Source organism: Amphiura filiformis, chromosome 20 (genome assembly GCF_039555335.1).
Source record: "Amphiura filiformis chromosome 20, Afil_fr2py, whole genome shotgun sequence".
Lineage (NCBI taxonomy): Eukaryota > Metazoa > Echinodermata > Ophiuroidea > Amphilepidida > Amphiuridae > Amphiura > Amphiura filiformis.
The window spans coordinates 61,500,435-61,522,613 of NC_092647.1; the positions used below are offsets into that span (position 1 = coordinate 61,500,435).

General features: G+C 35.9%; 1 protein-coding gene across 1 annotated transcript; it reads right to left on the reverse strand.

Moving 5' to 3' along the window:
* Window positions 1-12,512: 12,512 nt before the first annotated feature.
* LOC140142427 (melanopsin-like) lies at window positions 12,513-13,097 on the reverse strand. Its single transcript, XM_072164397.1, has one exon. The coding sequence runs from the start codon at window positions 13,095-13,097 to the stop codon at window positions 12,513-12,515; it is 585 nt and encodes a 194-aa protein (XP_072020498.1).
* Between the last annotated feature and the right edge of the window lie 9,082 nt (window positions 13,098-22,179).

Genomic DNA, 22,179 nt, shown 5'->3' on the forward strand with positions numbered 1-22,179 from the left:
TTCCTTTTGTTTCCTCTTGTTTTGGAAACTCTTTAATTGCTCATATCTTTAGAACTGGTTGTTCAATTTCAATGGGGTTTTCTGCAAAATGAAGTTTTGCAATGCTTTTTACTATCCTATAAGAAACTTAAAATTTGATATTTCCGAGTTCCGACTGATTTTGCTCGATCGCATCACATATATGTAACAAACAATATCAGCCAGTAGCCGTAAAAAAACTTACCAGGAGCTTGACAAGCTACGAACCCTTTACAATGAAACCACAAAATTGTATCAACTTTTTTTCAGATTAGTAAACAAGTTATGTAAACTCATGATTTAGGATTAAACACGAAATGTACCTCCTTAAAAAATTATACACAAATTTGATAACTGCATGCACGTTTTTAGAATTAAATGCGTTCAATTGGTTCAACTGAATCAGTTGAGGTTTGCCCCTTTTATGAAGTTGTTGAGTCTACTTGCGCCCTCGATTATTAAGTTCGATTGTAAATTGAAGTGCTATAGAGTTGGCGCTGTTTTAGCATTACCCATGTCGCACTGAATCTAACCTGCTTTATAAAGAGAAAATCTTAACGGATTTAGCTAAACTCCGATTTTTGTCGAGGAATAATGTGGGTTTTTTATGCTTGATGCGAAAAATCCGCATAGAACCCCTAAGTTAATTTCAGAAAATAGAAGACTAGATTACCATAAAAACGAAACAGTAATCTTTAGCGGGATTCTATGTAATTTTTACATAGAATCTTCATCATCTCTTCAGTCTTAATTTTCACTAAATTAATAAAAAATGGGCTATATAAAATTAAAATTAAAATACTGCGCCGCGATTGTGTTATCACAAATCGTTATATACGATGCATGATGTGCAGTTGAGGTTTGCCCCTTTTATGAACTGTTGAGTCGACGTGCGCCCTCGATTATGAAGTTCGATTGTAAATTGGTATTGAATTGCTAAATACAGTTGGCGCTGTTTTAGCATTACCCATGTCGCACTGAACCTATTACCTGTTTGATAAAGAAAATTCTTAACGGGTTTAGCAACTTGTAGCACAAATTTGGCGAGAAATTTGAGGGGTCTGTCATGTTTACTATGAGTTGACATATATATCACCGGTACAATGTTTATAGCGCATGTGAAAAGTCATATTTTAGCATCATCGCTTTTGTAAGCTCATAGAAAAATCTTAAAACAGGCTTGTATATTTTAATTATGCATTTTGGTTAACACTATTTTTGAAGTGATCACAAGAAGTTCAATTTTCCTATAATTTTTATTGTGTGTCAAAAATCTCCCAAAAATAATTATGCTATTTATTAATAATTTCGGAGGTCAACGTGGGTCTTGTTGAACCTAGTCAATGCAATCAATTCAACATTATTTCCGCTTGCTATTTCGTCAATCTAAATTCACAAATTGTCACACTTTTTTTTAATGAAACAGACTATTACGATTATTCTGCTATCATGACACCGAAATTTTTTTATATAGAGTTCCATGTTTCCTGTCAAAATACTGTATTAAAAAATATCAAAAACTAAATTGTACATCTTAGACATTTCGCGAGTATCTAATGTTGCACTTGGAAATGGCCGACCTTTCAATAAACATCAACGTTGATGGGTACCAATCATTTTGATACATTCTGTATTTGTACTCTCTAAATGTAAAAGAGTGCAAATTTAGCTATTTATTATTTGACTGACTCTCAAAAGGAGTTGGACCTGACTTTTACTACAGAGTCAATTGACTCTACCCGTGGAGTCAAATTAAGCGGTACACGTGTATTGCTGTGGTAGGGGGCATTTTACATTATGCTGCCCAGCTGCTGCTGTTTGCAACTTAGCTGTTTGTTGATAGCTGTTCAGAATGCTGGTCATTCGCACTTCGTATAATGTGTTGGTGTTTGGACATTTGTATGCGGTAGGCTAACTTAGTCTTGAGCTGGATTCCACATGAGCATTTTAACCTGACGGCGAGCTAACGCTAATAAGAGTAAGCTTTTCTACCTGGAGTCGAACAGTCGAAGTGACCCTGTAATGGAGCCGAGGTTACTCTAGAAGCAGAGTCCAACCACTCTGCGACTCTTTGTTTAAAATGACTCCATATTGGGAGTCAAATGACTCCTGTGTAGAATCATCAACGGTGACTCTTTAGCGGAGTCAACAAATTGTGTCTCTTCAATGGAGACAGATGACTCCCGATATGGAGACATTTTAGACATAGAGTCGCAGAGTGGCTGGACTCTGCTTTTACAGTCACCCTGACATTAGTTTTTCTTTCAGTGTATGCACTAACCGGTACTATATACATGCATGAGAATGTCACTGAAAGAGATGTACGGTCGGAAAATGTATTTTGCTGGACTAACATAGTGTGTTATCTGACAGTCAGGTAGAGCAGATAGCTTGCTCGAGGGATCTCCAACAGAGGAGCTTAAGGTCAACATAGGAGACGCTTTGGGAAACACTGGCATAGCAGCTAGGATTGTGAAAACATAGTCTTCAGGACTTGGACTGAAACTGTGGTAGACCAGGGGTATCCCTTGGGTAGACATGATCTCGGACATTGTCGAATCTTGGATCGAGAGCTGAGACCATCAAAAGAATCTCATCAGAACGTCAGCTAATCAAGATCTCTAGGCTTAGATATATAAGTATTGTAGCAATTTTAAGTTTAACTCCTGCATGATTTTGTAATATGACTTGATTGACAGATATACTGCACTAATTAATACATTAGCATAAGTTGTTTGATATAATACAAAGTGTGTTTGCGTGTTTGGTGTTGAGTGAACTCGGTAACGGGTGATTTTGGCCTGGGTCATTTTAGTGAACATAACACAGTACCTTTTACTAATGTGGCAATGTTTCATAAAGTGAGTCGAAACTTTTGGTAGATCGGGTTAATACAGCTGTTAGTATTCCGAATTTGTCTTTGGGGAAAGCAAAAGCATAAAACGTGCTATACTTTTTAATAGGAGGTTGAAGAAGAAGACAAAGAAGAAGAAGAATGTAGGATTCGGCGGTAAGAAACGATACTGCCCGGCAAAAATGTTAGATAATCAATTTCGGACCGGGGTCAGTCTACACATTTATCCTCATAATATTTATATTAAATTCAGCTAATGTTGTAGGGGTGTGTGGGGTGTATGGGGGTGTGTGGGGGTGTGGGGTGTGTGTGGGGGTGTGTGTGTAGGGGGGCACGTCCACAAAGGTCAAATTAAAGACGCCTTATATCGGAAAATTGCCAAAAAAACGGCTTGTGACTACAAAAGTGACTAAAGTGACTACAAAAAGTAAATATTATAATATTATTTAGGTATTATTGCTCGCTCAAAGACTGGAAATAAGCAACTGTATTAAGATTTATTTCAAATCATGTTTCAAATCTATTTAAAAACACTCCTTATTCAAGAATTTAAACGTATAACAGTCTCCATGAATTCATCGCTTTTGAACAATTAACTTTTTTTGTAAATTGGCGCTATATGAATTTGTATTTGTATTATTGTTGTTATTGCTTTCAGGTTGTGTGTGAAAAATGTTCAAAATAATTTAGCGTCATATATCATTGTGTATACTTTGTGATAGTTATTCATTCTCCGCTCAATAGTATGAACTGAACTTGAATCAAATAAATATAGGGCAAATGTTATAAAAAAAAAAAAAAAGATACATCAATTTCAAATAGGAACTGTTGATTTCAAGAGACCTCGCTGGTACTGGTAATGGTACTGGTCTTATGATTATTATAAATGTATAATGGTCATTTGTCATTTTTTAAGCAAATAAATTAACTTGGTGGGCTCTGGGCAGGTTGAGTTTACTGGGTGGGCATTATTTACCTTCATGATTCCCATTAATGTATGCTGCGATGTATGCTGTTTGATGTTCTACTTGATGATAAGGCAAGAAGCGAATTTGGCCGTAAAGTAAACCGTCGTCGGTGATGTTATAATCAATATATTCCTTCTATTTTTGTAGTTATATGTTTTGATTATAGGTCCTAGGGTTTAAATGGTTTGTAACAAAAACAATGTGCACTTGATAATATGTTTGCCTCACGAGAACATTGATTTACATTTATCAAAATATAATATATTGCTGCCAAGTTCTACGTATTTCGTCAAATGTTTAGAATATGTCACTTATAAAGCACATGCCGTATTTTGTTAAAGGTAAAGGTTGCCATATATTAATTTGTTAACAACAAAATATTATCAAGAATGCAATATTGGCGCCCTATATTCACAAATCGCCCGCTTAATTGTTTACGCAATCGTTTAATAAAGCGACCATTGGAGTAGATTAGACCTCATAGTTACCATGGAAACTTTAATTAAACAGAAGTTGTGTATAAGATTTTCTAAAAGAAATCATGGCGTGAGGATATATATAATGCAAATTGACTCTATCGTAACTTGAGCAAATTGGAATTCATTTATTCATGTTAATTGACTTTGAAGCTCTATAGCAATATTAAAGACATGAGCATTACCTGATTCATAATTTGCAAGTAAATGCGCATTACTATTATATGTGACCGTACACCACGAATGAGCTGTAAATGTCCTAAATTGTATTCTACGCTACAGTGTAAAATGTGCATGAAGGTCGTATTCATAGGTATCTCAAGTTAGTGCTACAAACATCTCGTTAGTGCTACTACTACTAGTCAAACACCTTTTAAACCAATCAATAATCCTATTATTGAATCAATAATCCTATTGAAGAGTCTATGTCTATAGAATTCTTATCTCTAGTATTTGTTTGCTTTGGCTAAATCCTGTAGGTGGGTTACAAAGCATTGTATTTGGTCTGGGTATGTATAACTAACAATAGACACTGCCTCATTTCAAATATATAGTTTTAGTTTTGGTTTTGGTTTTGGTCACGTGGTTTCCTATTGTCCTGCCTAACCACTTGAATCATAAGATATCGAACTCATTGTTTCTACCTTTTGTTTAAAACCGAACATTTGTGTCAGTCAGTTTCGGTTTTGGTTTCAGTTTCTTATAAGTGGTGTGGATCGTAAAATTATTTGATTTGAAGTTACCTACTCTAAGTATACAAAAGAAATGTTTAAATTTCGCAGTGCAATATTCACGAGCAGAGAAGTCGAACAAAGCAGTCTACATTTGAAAGCATTGATTTAGTTTGAAAGCATTGACTTGAGACTACGAATTAGCCTAAGCTGATTTCACTGTGAAAATATATAGACCATCGAAATATTTCCACAGACATTACAATAGGCACTTGACAGATTATGACTTCAGTGTTATAAACACTATTATACACAACTCTATTTATGTGCATGTCGCATGACGGAAGATCAATATCATAGAAAGCTGGTTTAAACTAACTTTTATTCAATTTATTTATTGGAGAATAGAGAGAGAGAGAGATAGAAGAGATCGCCAGGGAAAGAGGGTATGTGTGTGTGAGGGGAGGGGGTAAGGGAAAGGGAGAAAGAGAAACAGAGGGGAGAGAGCATTGGAAGTGGGAAGGAAGGAGGGAGGGAGGGGGCTCAAGAGTGGAGTGGAATAATAGGGAAGAGTCGATATCGAGTGTGGGGAGGGGGAGGAGGAGGTTATATATAGGTGGCGGAGGGAACATAGGTAAGAGGTATGGGTTGTGCTTTCCGGGGAATAATCTAATTCATAATCAAATCATCTACATCATCATGCATCGTTTATAATACAGACAAATAAACAAAACACCCCCACCCCCACCCCTCAATATATGCACATGATGTCTATGCATAACTTATCAAACGAATCTCGGAAAATCGGGTGTAATTTTATGGTGTCATGGAAGTGTGCCACATACGGCAGAGAGCATCAAAAGTCGTCCGCGTTGATAGATATCGATAATGAAAATGTTAGCACAATAGGCTATTATATACGTATGGTTATACGCCATTATACTTTTGATTATATATACCCTCTTGTGTCCTCCCAGCACAATAGTGTTATGATTGCATACCAGTTCATCTCCACATTTTAATCCCTTGATTTTTGGTTTCTGAACAATAGAGAAACCAAAACTATATATTTGAAATGAGGGAATGAGAGAACATTCCTGAACCTCGTTGACTTGGGGATGATTTGAAATGACCGCCAATTATAATTGTTTGATGTTTATTATCAGCAATGGGGGGAAATCGAAAAGAGACACGAGTAGAACCGAAAAAGCAAAGTTCAACAAACCATGATATCCCGCATCTGGATATCGTTTGAAGGCAAATGATATACCATTTTAAAGCTTACGATATAGGCCTATATTTTCTAAACACGAAATGAAACAGAATTGACCGGGCGGAATTTACGGCTCATTCGTGGTGTACGGTCACATATTGTCATCAAATACACCTGCATTATTGTTGCTGTCCGTATTAACATCTAAATAATCTTAAGTGTGACTGAATTAAAGTATAAAACAAATAACAGTTATAAAGCGAATTCCACAAATAGCCTCCAGAATTAAATGCATGCTGCAAATTGATTGAATTAATGGTATGAATCCATGCAGCAATGTACTTTAAAGGTAGCGATTGAATTGCTGTAAGTTTGATGTTTGAGAATATTGATATACTTAATGTTAGCAACTATTTTAACTGTTGCGATTTGGTAGTACACATCATCTTGCGAATGGTAGTGAGCTTTGGCAAAAATTGCATTGATCATTTCATGGCGAGTGTGTACATGGTGTAGAAGAATTTAAATATCACATTTATACTTTTGTATGTCCTATGGTTCTTGAGTTATGTTGTAAAGAGGGCTGAAACAACAAAACTTTTGTAAAACGTACATTACTCATTCACAACAATAAATCAAGCAAGTTTTCAAAGTATATGATTTGTAGAATGAACTTTTTTGCAAAACATTGAAGTGTTATTTTTCAATAATATATTGATTTAGATAATAAAAATTGATTTTTTTTTTTTGCTGCTTCGACCAACAATATCTCGTCTACCCTTAAAGTATACTGGTTCCCTTCGTCATGTTCATACGCCGCTTGTCTCATCACGCCCAGCACACCTCAATACAATTTTTTGCATTTCGGCATAACATAATTTCTTGAATTAAAATAGCAGTTGTAAGAGTTGTTAGAATCAAAAAATTAAAAATGTAGATCGTAGCTCATTTTTATCATGCATCATATACGCAAATTCTATTTGATCAAACTCTCATTTTCTCATACTCGCTCACACCTTCCTTAAGTTTGTGTATCTTATTAAATTTACTCCTCATTATCTATTTTGTGATCCGTTGGTGTTATTTTATTCATGATTTCACTGAAGATGAACAACAATTTGTCCGAGAAAACTTTTTTCTGCAATTGGAAGCTTCCCAGTTTTAATTCTTTGTGTTGTGCAAATATGTTATATTTTAATTTTCCAAAAACATTTGAGCCAAGAATGACAATGATTAAGTGGAAATATTCCATAAACATTAATGTGTGTGAGAAGCCGGAATTCTTTATGCAACAATTCTTTATGCCATAATTATATCAACATTAACGGAAAAAGATTTACAATTACCGAGCATCATCTTACATGTAAGCCCGGGGGGGTTCTTCCTGGTTGAAGGTATACGGGGATGTGCCACGGTTTTGGGGTACCTTTTCAGCGATTTTGGTATATCGATGGGTGGGTTTTCAGTGGATACCAATGCGCCCAATTGGGCGCATTTGGGCAAAATGCCATTAAAGCGCCCAATTATGGCAAATTTGGGTGCTTTTGGGTGCTTTTTCTTGAAAATTGGTATACTGATGGGTAGCAAAAACAGCAAAAAGTAGGTATAGAGAAAGTCAGCATCCGAAAGTCTGCGTGGCACACCCCCGTACAAAATTTTTCGAAGAACCCCCCCGGGCATGTAAGCTTTCATTTTCAAATTTGAACAAAACCTAATTAAATGTTTTGCAGAAAACAGATTGTTTAAAAAGAATGGACAGGGTTCAACGAACAAAATATAAAGCCCATTGACAGTTAATCACTAGCTGAGTGTGCATTGTGTTGAATGATCTCTCTTTCGAACTTGGAATGAAGTGAATTGATGCATGCGCTATGTAATCCCTCATTTCTTCGCAATCAGTCAGCCGATTCAGATGAAAATAGCAAATAAGATGCGTAATGAAATGGAATACATGCTGTTGTTTAAATGTTTGGATTCTGATGCCTATTTCTCAACTTATGTCTAAATTCATTCACCTGGGTTTTTTTTTCTGGGACACCCTGTATGCCATGACAAACACTGAGCCTCTTATCCACTGCATAAGGAATCGTCAGCTGAGATTCTGGGGCACGTCCTTCGTAGCCTGTTAGAAGATATGCTCTATACCAATTTATGGCAAAAGAAGACCGGGCATGCACATCTCCTATGTTACCTACAATCAATGTGTGCTGCGGTAATGTGATGAAGCAGTATAGTGTAGTGCCCCACCCTGACAAAAAATGAAAAAGAAAAGTACCTCTGTGACAAAAAATGAAAGAGAAAATCGGAAAAGCGATGCAAATGAAAAGAGGCAGAAAGAGCTTGTTTCCCACCAAAGTTCACCCGATCATGGGTTATTAGTGTAAAATACCCATTTTTGCGAGCAAATAAAGTCTTTTTTGGAAGCTCGAAGACTAGTACATGCACAGTCTCTTAAAAACCCCGCTGTAAGTATATTACAATCGATAATACCGGGTGAAAAATTAATATATTTTTTTCGCTTTTCGTTTTTGCACCCAAAATTTTTATTTTGCCCCCTCGCCACCACCACCACCACCAAGAAAGAAAGCTGGACTACGCACTTGTGAAAAGGCATTCAAGCGAAACATAATTATTGATTAATGATCAATGATCGCTATGCTTGAAGAAATATCGTGGTCGCCTTCTCCGTAGCCGAAGTTTGCAACGGGAATTGAATTGGATTTCAGAAACATGGCAATTGCATCACCTGTTTTAATTGTGTCTGATAATTTATATTGCTGTCTGGAATCAATTTCAGAGGACATAATTTTTCAAAGATTCTTGAAAGATTCAATATTATACGTTAATAAATCAAATTATTATGAAGAGTGTAATATTGCCAACGTATTATATAACAGTCGTTGCGTCGGTTTAATTTCTTCGCACTAGTTTACTAAAGCAACCATATTAGATTGAAACACGTCACAGAAAGTAACTGCTTACTTGGAAGATATTAACCCAAATTCTGTGTATCAAATTTTCATAAAGAACCCCAGTTAATGTCTGCATTTTTATGCCGCTTTTGTGTCAATAGCCCAAAGAGATGCAGATATAAGCAATACATCATGTTTTAAGAATGAGATTCAAAACTGATGGCTGATTTTTTTTTTGACAAAATTGTGACGGCTACACCAAATTTGAAATTATCGTGTCAGAATATATTTACAAGCAGCAACGAAGTATAGTACAAAATGGTATGAAATTATTTTGCTCGCAAGTAAGTCACAAATGAGTTCAAAGAGCGTACAAATGAAATCAGAACATAATAATTTATGACCAGGCCAAAAGGCACACATTTAGGCTAATAGGCAGATACGCAGACAGGCAAGAAGAGCAACAAAGGAAGTTTCCGGCAATCACAACATTATGCCTTATGTTAGGAAAATTATTATCAAGCACACATCACATGGTTTTATTTTAAACAAACTCATAATGGCCATAAGAACGAATAAAAACAGCCGTATCTCAACATGTGATATTAAAAATTCCCTGGCACAGACATTGCCTGGTTCAATGACGTCCCAGTAATACAATAAAGGCTGGCGACATTTGAGCACAAATAACCATGACGTCATTGCCCTAGACAATTTCGGTGCGGGAATTTTGAATATCGCGTATTGAGAGACGACTGTTTTATTAGTTTTTTATGGTGAATATGAGTTTGTTTTAAATAAAACCATGCGATTCGTGCTTGATAATTATTTTTCTAACATACAAGGTGTCCCATAAAAAGGTTACATGTAGAAATTGAACCGCATTTTGTGATGGTGTAACAAAACAATATTCAACAAAGGTTCAATTCCGTATCATAAAAGCAAATTAACTTATGAGCGCAAGACGACAGGGGTGTCAAGAGTGGTTTATCATCAAAATATCGCACAACGAAAGTTGAACACAAGCACTCCTTTGTTTTGAGATTTATTATTTATTACTTTTTATGTTTCTCTTATTTTTCATTGTTTAATTTATTTCACACAAAAAACATATTGAAAATATTGTATACTGAAAATAAATCAGTTTTAGAGCTTCTTGACTCTTTGCGGTAACAAATAAAGGAAAATGGTCATTAGAGAAAAACACGTTTTTGGTGAAATCGGTTATGCACGCTGTATTGCCTGTCATCAACATAGTGAAATGAATAACAATCTTTTGCATTTAGGCCTTGCTCGGATTTTGTTGACTTGACTTGGCTGGTGTTTGTATTTAAATTTCTGACTGAACTCTTGGAATAAAACTGAACAAGTGTTATTCTTTGTCAGAATAAAATACTGCATCTGCTAGGTTATGGCTGGGCCTACTCAAGTGCTCCACCAAATGCATAATAGCTGTGACGTTGGTATAATGAACCTCATGTTGCATTATGTGTGCGTAAAGAGCTTGGTCAGGAATGTCTGGAATGCGGACTAAGTACGTAGGTTGTGAACTTGACATTCACAGCGGTACTAATAGAGGGTACATAGATTATGTCATGAAAAGGATAATTATATTTGTTAACATTAACTTAGATTGTTTTCAAAAATCTACATGTAACCTTTTTTGGGACACCCGGTATAAGGCAAAAGTCGTGATTGCCGGAGTATTTCTTTATAGGGTTTTTGACATTTATGCAAGAGGGCACAGGTTCAATTATTGGTGGGTGGAGGCAAATATCAACATGTTATTACCCACTCTCTTCATTACCGCATTTGAATTTTGGAGCAGATGTAGTGAATGACAATTCAAATGTAATAATGGAAAGAACGGGTAATAAAATATTGATATTAGCCTCCACCGATAATTGAACCAGGGACTTCGTCCAAGCTTCGTCCCAGTTCTGATCAGGGTAACGTCTGTCTATTTGTACACCCTACCGTGGGCACCAAAGCCCAGACAGACATACACACAGACAGACAGACAGACAGACATACAGACAGACAGACAGACACCCACACACCCAGACACACAGACAGACAGACAGACAGAGAGAAAAACAAGTTAACAGCTCTAGTAACAATATAACAATAACCCATCGTACAAGCAGGTACCTTAAAGTATAATCAGTGAAATTCTAATTTGACAAGAAGCTATATTTATAAATATTTCGCGACAGTACTTACTTAGCAGTAACAGCAATTTATTCTGTCTTTTCGTTTTTAGTAATTTGCTTTCCTGTTGAGTGCTGTCATATGAAAGAATTGCTAGTCTAATACTATTTTTTCTTTCAGCGCGTTAGTACTGCCTAGAGCGGTTCTCGGGTTGTGCGGTTTGTCGGTATACGCGGTTGGAGTGTAAGTGTTGGGTGGTGGTATGGTAGTAGTGGGTGCAAACTCGTGGTTGTATGTGAGTTTCTGTTCAGAACCCTGTATGGTCGCGGCCAGGATGGTGACTGGGGACGTTAGGCGTTTAGCCAAATTTGATTACTATCTACATGTACATTTTCAGAAAATGGTCTCATATTTTGATACCTATTTTTCCACACATCACAAATCCAAAATAAAATCAACACCCTCCCTTTTTCAGATTGATTGGGGGCACGTGCCCGCCCCCGTGCCCCTATGATACAACGTCACTGTCACATGTAGAAACACAACGACGAACAAAACATAGAGAGCCTACAGATTCTCTTCGTATTAAATAACTGCTAATAGAACATTCTGCCCCATTCAATTATTTTAGCAAACGGTCTCTTTTCTTATACAATTAACCTTTGTGACTGAACGCAATGATGTGTGACGCTATAAATTGGTCCACAGGGGTAAAACAAATAGGGCTATACATATCTTTTTACATTTCTATATTTCGTAAAATATTTTTCGACAAATTTTGAAAAGTATTAGGGGGGAACTTATAAGTTATGGACTGTATAGTTCGTTAGTTCATCAAGCATTTGTCTTTGATTAAGAGTTGTTACGTAATAATTTCTTACACAGCATCGTTTTATCAGGTACATCTCTCAGTCTACATCCGATAACGTACTTCATGATAACTTTGAAATCATGATGTCTCGTTCCGTAACAATTTCTTACACAGCATCGTTTTATCAGGTACGTCTCTCAGTCGACAACCGACAACGTACTTCATGATCATTTTGAAATCAGGATGTCTCGTTCCGTAACAATTTCTTACACAGCATCGTTTTATCAGGTACGTCTCTCAGTCGACACCCGACAACGTACTTCATGATCATTTTGAAATCAGGATGTCTCGTTCCGTAACAATTTCTTACACAGCATCGTTTTATCAGGTACGTCTCTCAGTCTACATCCGACAACGTACTTCATGATAACTTTGAAATCAGGATGTCTCGTTCCGTAACAATTTCTTACACAGCATCGTTTTATCAGGTACATCTCTCAGTCGACACCTGACAACGTATTTCATGATAACTTTGAAATCAGGATGTCTCGTTCCGTAAATAATAGGATTCACACAGGAATTTGCCAGTAGTATTTGTGCACCATACACAATAAACTCCGAACTATTCGTTAGCATGAGTGAAGCGGCGTATGGTGTGAGACAAGCAACAAATAACAGGACCACTAAAAACATGTTGCGAGTAACCTGTACATGTCGCCTTGAAATACTCTGTTGAAGTCCAGATGGTCTCACATTTGCTCTCCCTGAATCCATCCCACTTGATTCAGTCACGGATACAGCTGGTTCTGCGGCAGTTCCTATCTTCCGAGTTTGGCTTCTAATCTTAACGAAAATAACTGAATAACAAACTGATATAATGATAAGTGATACAGGGTATACCACAGCGCTGAGAAGTAAACTATATGCTCTAGACTTCGGATGTGTGGGATCCCAAGTACAGGAACTAAAACGTTTGTCATACCCAAGCTGTCCTATGCCAAAAACTGGTGGAAGAGAGGCCATGAAGAGCGGTACAAACCATATGAAGAATATGATAACCACCGTGTTCTTCGTCGTATAAACCCGTCTATATAATCAGGATGTCTCGTTCCGTAACAATTTCTTACACAGCATCGTTTTATCAGGTACATCTCTCAGTCGACACCTGACAACGTATTTCATGATAACTTTGAAATCAGGATGTCTCGTTCCGTAAATAATAGGATTCACACAGGAATTTGCCAGTAGTATTTGTGCACCATACACAATAAACTCCGAACTATTCGTTAGCATGAGTGAAGCGGCGTATGGTGTGAGACAAGCAACAAATAACAGGACCACTAAAAACATGTTGCGAGTAACCTGTACATGTCGCCTTGAAATACTCTGTTGAAGTCCAGATGGTCTCACATTTGCTCTCCCTGAATCCATCCCACTTGATTCAGTCACGGATACAGCTGGTTCTGCGGCAGTTCCTATCTTCCGAGTTTGGCTTCTAATCTTAACGAAAATAACTGAATAACAAACTGATATAATGATAAGTGATACAGGGTATACCACAGCGCTGAGAAGTAAACTATATGCTCTAGACTTCGGATGTGTGGGATCCCAAGTACAGGAACTAAAACGTTTGTCATACCCAAGCTGTCCTATGCCAAAAACTGGTGGAAGAGAGGCCATGAAGAGCGGTACAAACCATATGAAGAATATGATAACCACCGTGTTCTTCGTCGTATAAACCCGTCTATATAATTTGTTATGAGATGTTATCAAAATCATCCGATTTAATGCAATTGTTGCTAAGGTATACACACTACATCCAATGCAACTAATCGTAATAAAACCGGTGCTAGCACATATAATGTTTGGCAGTTTCCACCCATCGGTGGACAAATACGCTGTCATCATAAACGGTCCAGTAAGACACGTTAGGAAGTCAGCAACACATAGGTTGATAACAAACACGTTACAGATTGTGTGCAGCTTTTTGGATAACAACATAGAGAGAATAACAATACTATTACCAATAAGTCCAGTTGTTGTAATGCAAAAGGTTAGCATCGACACGATTATTCTCTCATCAAACGTCAACACACAATGAATTTCATTGTCTGATTTATCGTTATCAAAAACACCTGAAGTATTGCTGCTTTCCATATCAACTTCTTTGTAAACAATCCTAAGTGTGAATCAAACAATAAGAAGAATAGTTAGCGAATTTCTGAAAACGTCTAGAATTAAATTAATGCCTTGATGAATGAAACATGATATCAATGTCATTAACTTGTCGTTGACATCCTCTTTCAGATTTGAATGCAAGTGTGCTAAGCTTTAGAATTCTGCCCGTCTAGAATTTCACGCAAGAGATATCTGCCTTTAACTTGCCACTGTTACAATAACACATTGTGACATTACCGATATTATTGACGCATTGCGGATATACGCTGCCAAGTTATTAAAGGGGGGTAACCCTATTGGTTTTGGATATGGATTGTCTTTAAAATTACATAATAATATCAAATATCGCCCCCTTTATGCTGCTTTGTGAAAAAACGAGAGCATTTTCAGCGTAAATGTGCATAAATAGCCAAATTTGCAATCCAATACCTTGGTATACGTGAATTGCATTCTGGGCAGGCAAGCAAGGAACAACAATTCCCGTTCGTATGCATGATGACGAATGCTGACATGCTGTACAATGCCCGGCCCGTATTGAACGGAAAATATTTGTTGTTGTTTTCGTACCGTTTCCAAGAAAAAAAAAGGAAACAAAATATATTTCCCCTTGCAATATGTACATCTCAAATGAATATAAAAAGTTTGGGTTAAAATTGGAGAGGAAAAAAAATTCTTCCGATACGAGATTTTGAACCGGGTACCTCTCGGGTAACGCACAGCGCGCTAACCGATTGAGCAATTCAGCCCACGATGTACATCGTAGCTTTTTTTATAACTAAATACGGCACACCGTCTCGATGGTTCGCAATTAATTCCCTACCCAGAAATCCGAAGTAATTTTTATTTTTACAAACCGGTAGCCTGTAAAAACCGCTGTGTTTCATGATTTCTCCGGAAATACATCGACTTGGAGCGTCAAATTTCAGGATAGTAATGAGAAAAATAGTATCTATTATGTGATACCAAAACCTCATCAACAATGAAAAAATCGGGGGATGATGCTGTCGATCGGGTTACGGACCTTTAAGAGCAAAGCATTCAATATTTCAATATTGTTTTCCCGTAAGAAATCGACGCGACCTTCACACAACCAAATATTTCGTATATATGTGACTGCACGAATACAATCACGTGGTATCAAATGATAAGCTTTTTGTTGATATTTTACACCTCATTATGTGTGCCATAAGATATCATTTGTATATATTAAATCAAAGGTGAAAATTTAGATTTAAAAGAGCACAGTAATAAAATCCATTTCGTACGGATATCGAATTACTTATGATATAAAAGGCAAAAACATATGAGGCGAACGGATTGAGCCAGGCAATTGTTCCATTAGCAAAAACACTATACGAGGGAAATACGATGAGCATTTCCATTGACCTATATTAAGCAATTATAAAGCTGGTATAAAAAAAATATACAAATGTTATGTTAATGAAGTCATATTTCTTGTAAAAATTTCAGGGCGATATCTCACATCACAGGTAAAAATTCTTATGAATATTTCTTCAAATGCAGGTTTTTAGTTAAGAAATCAACTTATTGTGTAGACCATTCAATACTACTTTAAGAAATTGACCTTCACGCACAAAATCCATCGGGTATATGTAATTGCATGGTGCGGTCACGTGGTATCAAATCCAAGGCCTTTGTAAAACAATCTCATTATGAGGGATGTAAGGACTTTGTTACGCTGTGAAAACTGTGATTACAAAGCGCGACCACTAGTGAGGCTTATAACAATCCATTTCGTAAATGTATACAAGGTGTCCCATAATAATTTTAATATGTTTTCAACAGTCGTTCGGTGTTTACACAGCTATCAAAAACAAAAGCTCACTTGATAAACAGAGTTGGTCGTGGCAAGTCGCACCGCATTAGATATTGCACACGCACAATGCATTACTGAATGGAAAGTATTTAGAGCTCAAAATCAAATCTTTTTGTACAAAGTACATGTGTCTTTAAGAGATATGGAGTTTCGATAGGGGTTAACTAAGTTATCTATATATGTTTACGGTTCTTTGACCAGTAATCCACAAATTAACAGACCTGTCAAAATTTGAAAGCTATTTTGTAAATTTATCATAACCACTTCTTACTAATATTTGATTAAATTTAGATGAAAATATATACATTTTACCCAGTACAATTGACAAAGGAAGACGGGAATATCGCAACTGTGTTTCATGAACTATCCATCAGAAGATTACTCTTTTGATATGGAGGAATAGAGGTTATCCACGTTACTCATGTGTGACGTCTCACAAAAGGCGCTGATTCCCGTAGTATTCCTCATTCAAACCAATTCAATGCACGACCTCGGAGTTACTTGCATGAATTTGGCGGGCTATTTAGAAACATTCATTGTTGCACATGCAGGTGCTTCTTAATCATAAACAACGTATAGCAGTCGCTGATAGGATATGCAACTTATAGAACACTGCTAACCTCTATAGCTGAAAGCAAAGATTAGGTGATCAAGAGATGTAATTTACAACATCATACATTTCTAGAATTAATATAAAACCTAACCAGTTGTCCATCTTGGACCTCATTCCAGTACCTGAGAGCGGTGATCTCAGCCTAACAAGCAATTGCAGGGGAACATCGCCGACGACATTGCGCCAATATCTGATACTACCCCTCAAGCGCAGAAATTGTCAGAAATGTAGAAATGCGTCAGTTAGCTTGGGCTTAGACATGATTGCAAACAAAACACAATTCATGGTGTCCAACATTCAACAGAGATTGAAATCCTAACCGAGGAAGGCAGCTTACTTGAAGATTCTGGGCTCATGGGTTAGGAGAACAAAGAAGATTTCAAAGTAAGAAAGGCAATGGCATGGAAAGTTTGTAACAAACTCATTTTTGTTTTTGACAAAATATCAGAAGCAGAAATTGAGACAAGCATGGAGGACATACAGTTTTGGAGAGGTTTCGTTGATGCTGAACAGCAAGAACCAATGAGTAAGAATAAAATTAACATTGTGTAAGTTAAATTCTACAAATTTTCCACTTAATTGGTTCTCCGACCCTTTTAACATTCGGGACCATATCTTTAAAACTGTTTTATCAAATGAACTACGGTTTTTGCTAACGAGAGCTAAAAGACGTGTCATTTGATAATTTATAGGTAAACTGCTTGACTATTTATAACATTTGTCGGGGTTCGGATTTTTGGAACAACCTGTATAAATACTTATGAAAAGCAACAATTTTGAGATGAGAGATGGATTGGCCAGCTAATTGTTCCATTAGCAAACCAGGTATAAAAGGGATATGCGATGCACCTTACCATTGATCTTGCATTAAGATTGCATTAACCAAATGAAACCATGGATACGTATTGCTCTTGAGATTAATATTTTTGCACTGCATTCACTGATCATGAGCAATAGGAAAACCTGTATTGTCCGTTAATTTTTCTCCAATTTGTAGAACATATACTAATAATTATAATATCTGATTAATTATGGTGTCAAATGTGTGTTACAATACGTATGCATGACGTTGAAACAATCATGATTAAAAAAAACACCAATGATTTTAAATACAGTCATCGCCAATGACTCAGTAAATCGTATTTCTTTGATTTATATCGTGAAGCTGATCTTTCACCCCCTGTCGTTAATTACTCTACATAGCGTCCTCTGTTGTTGATTAATCGCCAAATTCCAGCCTCGGAGTTTTGAGACCAGAATCTTTTTTTTTGTCATTATATTTTTTATTGGAAAAAGCAAACATAAGAATAATATAATCACAGAGAATCACAATTACAGCTGCAAATGTGTGTATACATACATGGCATAGTGTACTACATAATGCACAAATAATGAATAATGAGATACATTTTGTATATCATACAGAGTCAACATACATGTACATGTGACATAATGGCAAAACAATAATACAGTGCTGATGCACCTTGTACATCAAATGTCAAAGCACCACTTTTTAAAGTGATTACTTAATTTACCCTTTTTATAAGCAATATCATATTCCATTTTTCTTTTCATCAAAATGAAGTTTTTCAAAGCAGTAAAGTTTGGGTTCACTTCCTGAAATCTACATCTGTAAATGTAGTATTTACTGCATAATATTAAAAAGGAAAGTAAATTATCATTGGCAATACCAAACATAAGGTCAAAACTATTAAACTGAATATTCAGGTGAAGTTTGTCATTTAACATGTTAAATAACTCATTCCAGATACATTTAACTTTATCACATTCACAAAAAACATGAACCACAGTTTCGGGAAATTTGTCACAAAAGAAACAAAGAGGAGAATCTTTTCTTCCAATTTTGTGGAGAAAGCTGTTGAAAGCAATTGCCTTATGGAATAGTTTAAAATAAAATGATCTTAATTGAGTCTCAATGGTACATTTGAAATTCCGGATATGAATTTCTTCCCACCCTACATTCCTCTTATCACAAAAATCTTCAAAGATATCTTCCCAGAATTTTTGAATTCTTTCAGGTGGAAGCTTGTTTAACATTATACTGTAGGTGTAGCGAGGGACCCTGGGGACCAGGATAAGATTATTAGAGAAAATGTCGAAAGTGTCAAAATCCTGGTCCTCAAAATCATCCAGCATCCCACAATAATGAACAATGCTATCCATCAACACATTATATTTTCTCCTATCTCTGTAAGAGATATCAAATTCAATTATTAAGTCGTCAAAAGATTTTAAGACTGGTGTGGGAAGATTATCATAAAGAACATCAGATAGAGTACAAATCCCTTTAGTATACCAAGAATCGTAATAAAAATACTGTTTTGATTTGGATCTAATACTTCTATTGAACCAAATACAAGTGCTGTTCTGACTCCTCATTTCTCGGATCTCATAACCAAGGTCTTCAGTGGCTTTATCTCTAAAAGAATACCACGATCTTATTGAATCAGCCAGCTGCACATTCTTCAGACGCGAAAGAATACTTTCAGGTGCATGAGATTTCCACAGAATTTTAACATCAGAATGAAATTTTTGAAGAAAAGAAATCTCAAGAGATTTCCACATGCACTCATAGTTGTCATCAAGTAAATATTTTACCCAAATCAATTTTTTTTTTCCGCAAAACACTTTACATTAACCATACGTAAACCACCCAAAGAATAATCAAGACATACAAAATCCCTCTTCACTCTGTCATTTCCCCCATTCCAGATGAAATTAAAAAATAATTTATTTAAATTTTTGAAAAAAGTTTCTGGAATTTTTATACAGAGCACAGAAAAATGATACAACAACTGTGGAAGCAAAAGAGATTTTATGACACAAATTTTACCAATGAGTGACAAACTTCTAGCTTTCCAACAATTTAAGGTTTGTTCAATTTGCTTCAGTTTCACCTTATAATTTAAGTCAAACAACAAACTCAGATTGAGGGAAAAATTAATACCAAGGTAACTGAATTTGTCTTGAACCCAGCAAAGCCCCTTATCTTGAAATGGAAACTCTTGGTTGCCTTTTTTAGAGCCTATCCAAATTGATTTGGATTTAGACATGTTTACATTACAACCAGAGCATTTACCAAAAGTGTTGAGGATATCAAACAGACTTTGAAATGATTCCTTTGAACCATCAATGTAACATGTAGTGTCATCAGCAAGCATGGACACTTTCAATTCTTTCCTGTTAACCAAAATACCTTTAATATTGGAATTAATCCTAATTGCACTCCCAAGCGTCTCCATGACACACAGGAAAAGGTATGGGGAGATTGGGCAACCTTGAAATATGCCCCGTTCCATATTGACTGATTTTGTAAGGAAACCGTTGTTAATAACAAAAGATTTCCTGCCTGAGTAAAAAGTTTTAACCCATTTGATAAAATTTTCACCAAAATTAAGATGATCCAACACTTTAAAGAGGAACTCATGACTGACCGAATCAAATGCTTTTTGGATATCTAATAAAATAACAGCAGCAGGGATATCATTCGCCTCAGTAAAATCAATTACATCTAAAAGTAGCCTAATGTTATTACCAATGCTTCTGCCTTTTAAAAAGCCAGACTGGTCTGAATGGATCAAATTACCAATACATTTCTTTAAACGGTTAGCCATAGTCTTGGCAATAATTTTGTAATCAGTAGTAAGAAGTGAGATTGGTCTATAATTTTGAATTTCCAATAGATCCTTATCTTTCTTTGGCAATAAAGTGATAATTCCATTTCTTTGGGACAAACTAAGAAGGCCACTTTCAAAAGAAAAATTAAAAGAGTCAAGAAGCATATCACTAATGTCGTTCCAAAAAATGATGTAAAATTCGACGGGTAAGCCATCATACCCTGGAGATTTGTTATGATTCATAGAAGAAATAGTCTGAAAAACCTCACTTTTTGAAAGGGGCTGATCAAGATTATCTTTATCTTCATTGGAGAGCTTGGGAATATCAAGAGGGTTTAAAAAATCATTAACTGTTACATCATACTCAGTACAATTCTTTTCAATACCAGAGTATTGGTACAACTTGCTATAAAATTTGTGAATTTCCTCCAGAATATTCTTTTTGTTTGTTATCATATCTTGATCGGCAGTCCTGATGCGATTAATGCTTTTCTTTTCATTAGATCTTTTCTCCAAATTGCAGAAGTATTTGGAACTTCTCTCACCCTCTTCTGCCCAACGGCAGCGGGATCTAGTGATAAGCCCATCAGTCTCAAAATCAACAATCTTATTCAACTGGGAATCTAACTCTTTAAGCTCATCATTGATAGTAGCATAAGCATCGTCATCAAGACCATCGACCAATTTGAGTTGAAGCTCCTTAATCTTATTAATAAGGTTATTCTTAGAGGATGTTCTCTCTTTCTTCTTTCTAGATGTGTACTCAATACAATAACCAGTGATGGTACATTTGAAAGCATCCCAAATAGAATTGGAATTACAATCAGTGTTACATAGATTGGTCATTTTAAACTCCTCAATTTTATTTTTAATAAATTTAATAAAGTCAGCATCTTTACGAAGATAATTACAATTCAATTTCCAGTAGCCTCTGCCACGAGGGTTGGGATCCAAATCAAATTTCAAATTAACAATTGAGTGATCTGAGTTAACCCCAGGAAGAATTTTAGAACCATAACAGGAACCAATCATATTCTCTGAAATCAAAATATAATCCAATCTTGATAAAACCTTAGGATTGTGTTGATGACGGGTATATTGCCTAAGTTTAGGATGATAATGCCGCCACACATCAATTAAATTCAAATCTTCGATCAAAATATTGACCATTTCACTTGCATTAATATTTGAATGGCGAGCACGAGAACCACGGTAATCAAGATCACTCAAAGCTAAATTTAGATCACCAGCAATAACAAGGGAGGAAAAATCAAATTTATCTAAGTGGGCAAACACATCCAAATAAAACTGGGGATCATCAGCATTAGGGGCATAAATATTTGTCAAAACAACTGGGAACCCATTCAAAACAGCAGACAAAATTAAAAACCTTCCATTAGGATCTTTATAAATGGATTTAACATCAACAGAAATAGAATTACTAATCAAAATGGCCACCCCTCTGCTGTTAGAAGCATAACTGTTAAACCAGGCATGAGCACCCCATTGTGTTTTCCAAAATGTTTCCTCTGTAGTAGAAGAATGGGTCTCCTGCAGAAAAATAATATCACTTCCTATTGACCTAAGGTAATGAAAAACTTTTTTACGCTTGAAAGTGTCCTGAATACCTCTACAGTTAAAAGTACTTAAAGTTAGAACCATTTAACTATTGGTAGTAAAATCCCGAAGATATCCTCTTCTGATGTAAATACTTGAATGTTCATAAGGTTACAATAAAAACACACATGTACATTGTATGTCATTCTAAAATATACTGCATATAATTTCAATATCCCTAACATACCCGTAGAATACACAAAACCTAATGTAGTTGGATCT

What these genes read in the sequence shown, in the direction of transcription:
- LOC140142427 (XM_072164397.1), bottom strand. Translation starts at nt 13,097, where the DNA reads ATGGCCTCTCTTCCACCAGTTTTTGGCATAGGACAGCTTGGGTATGAC.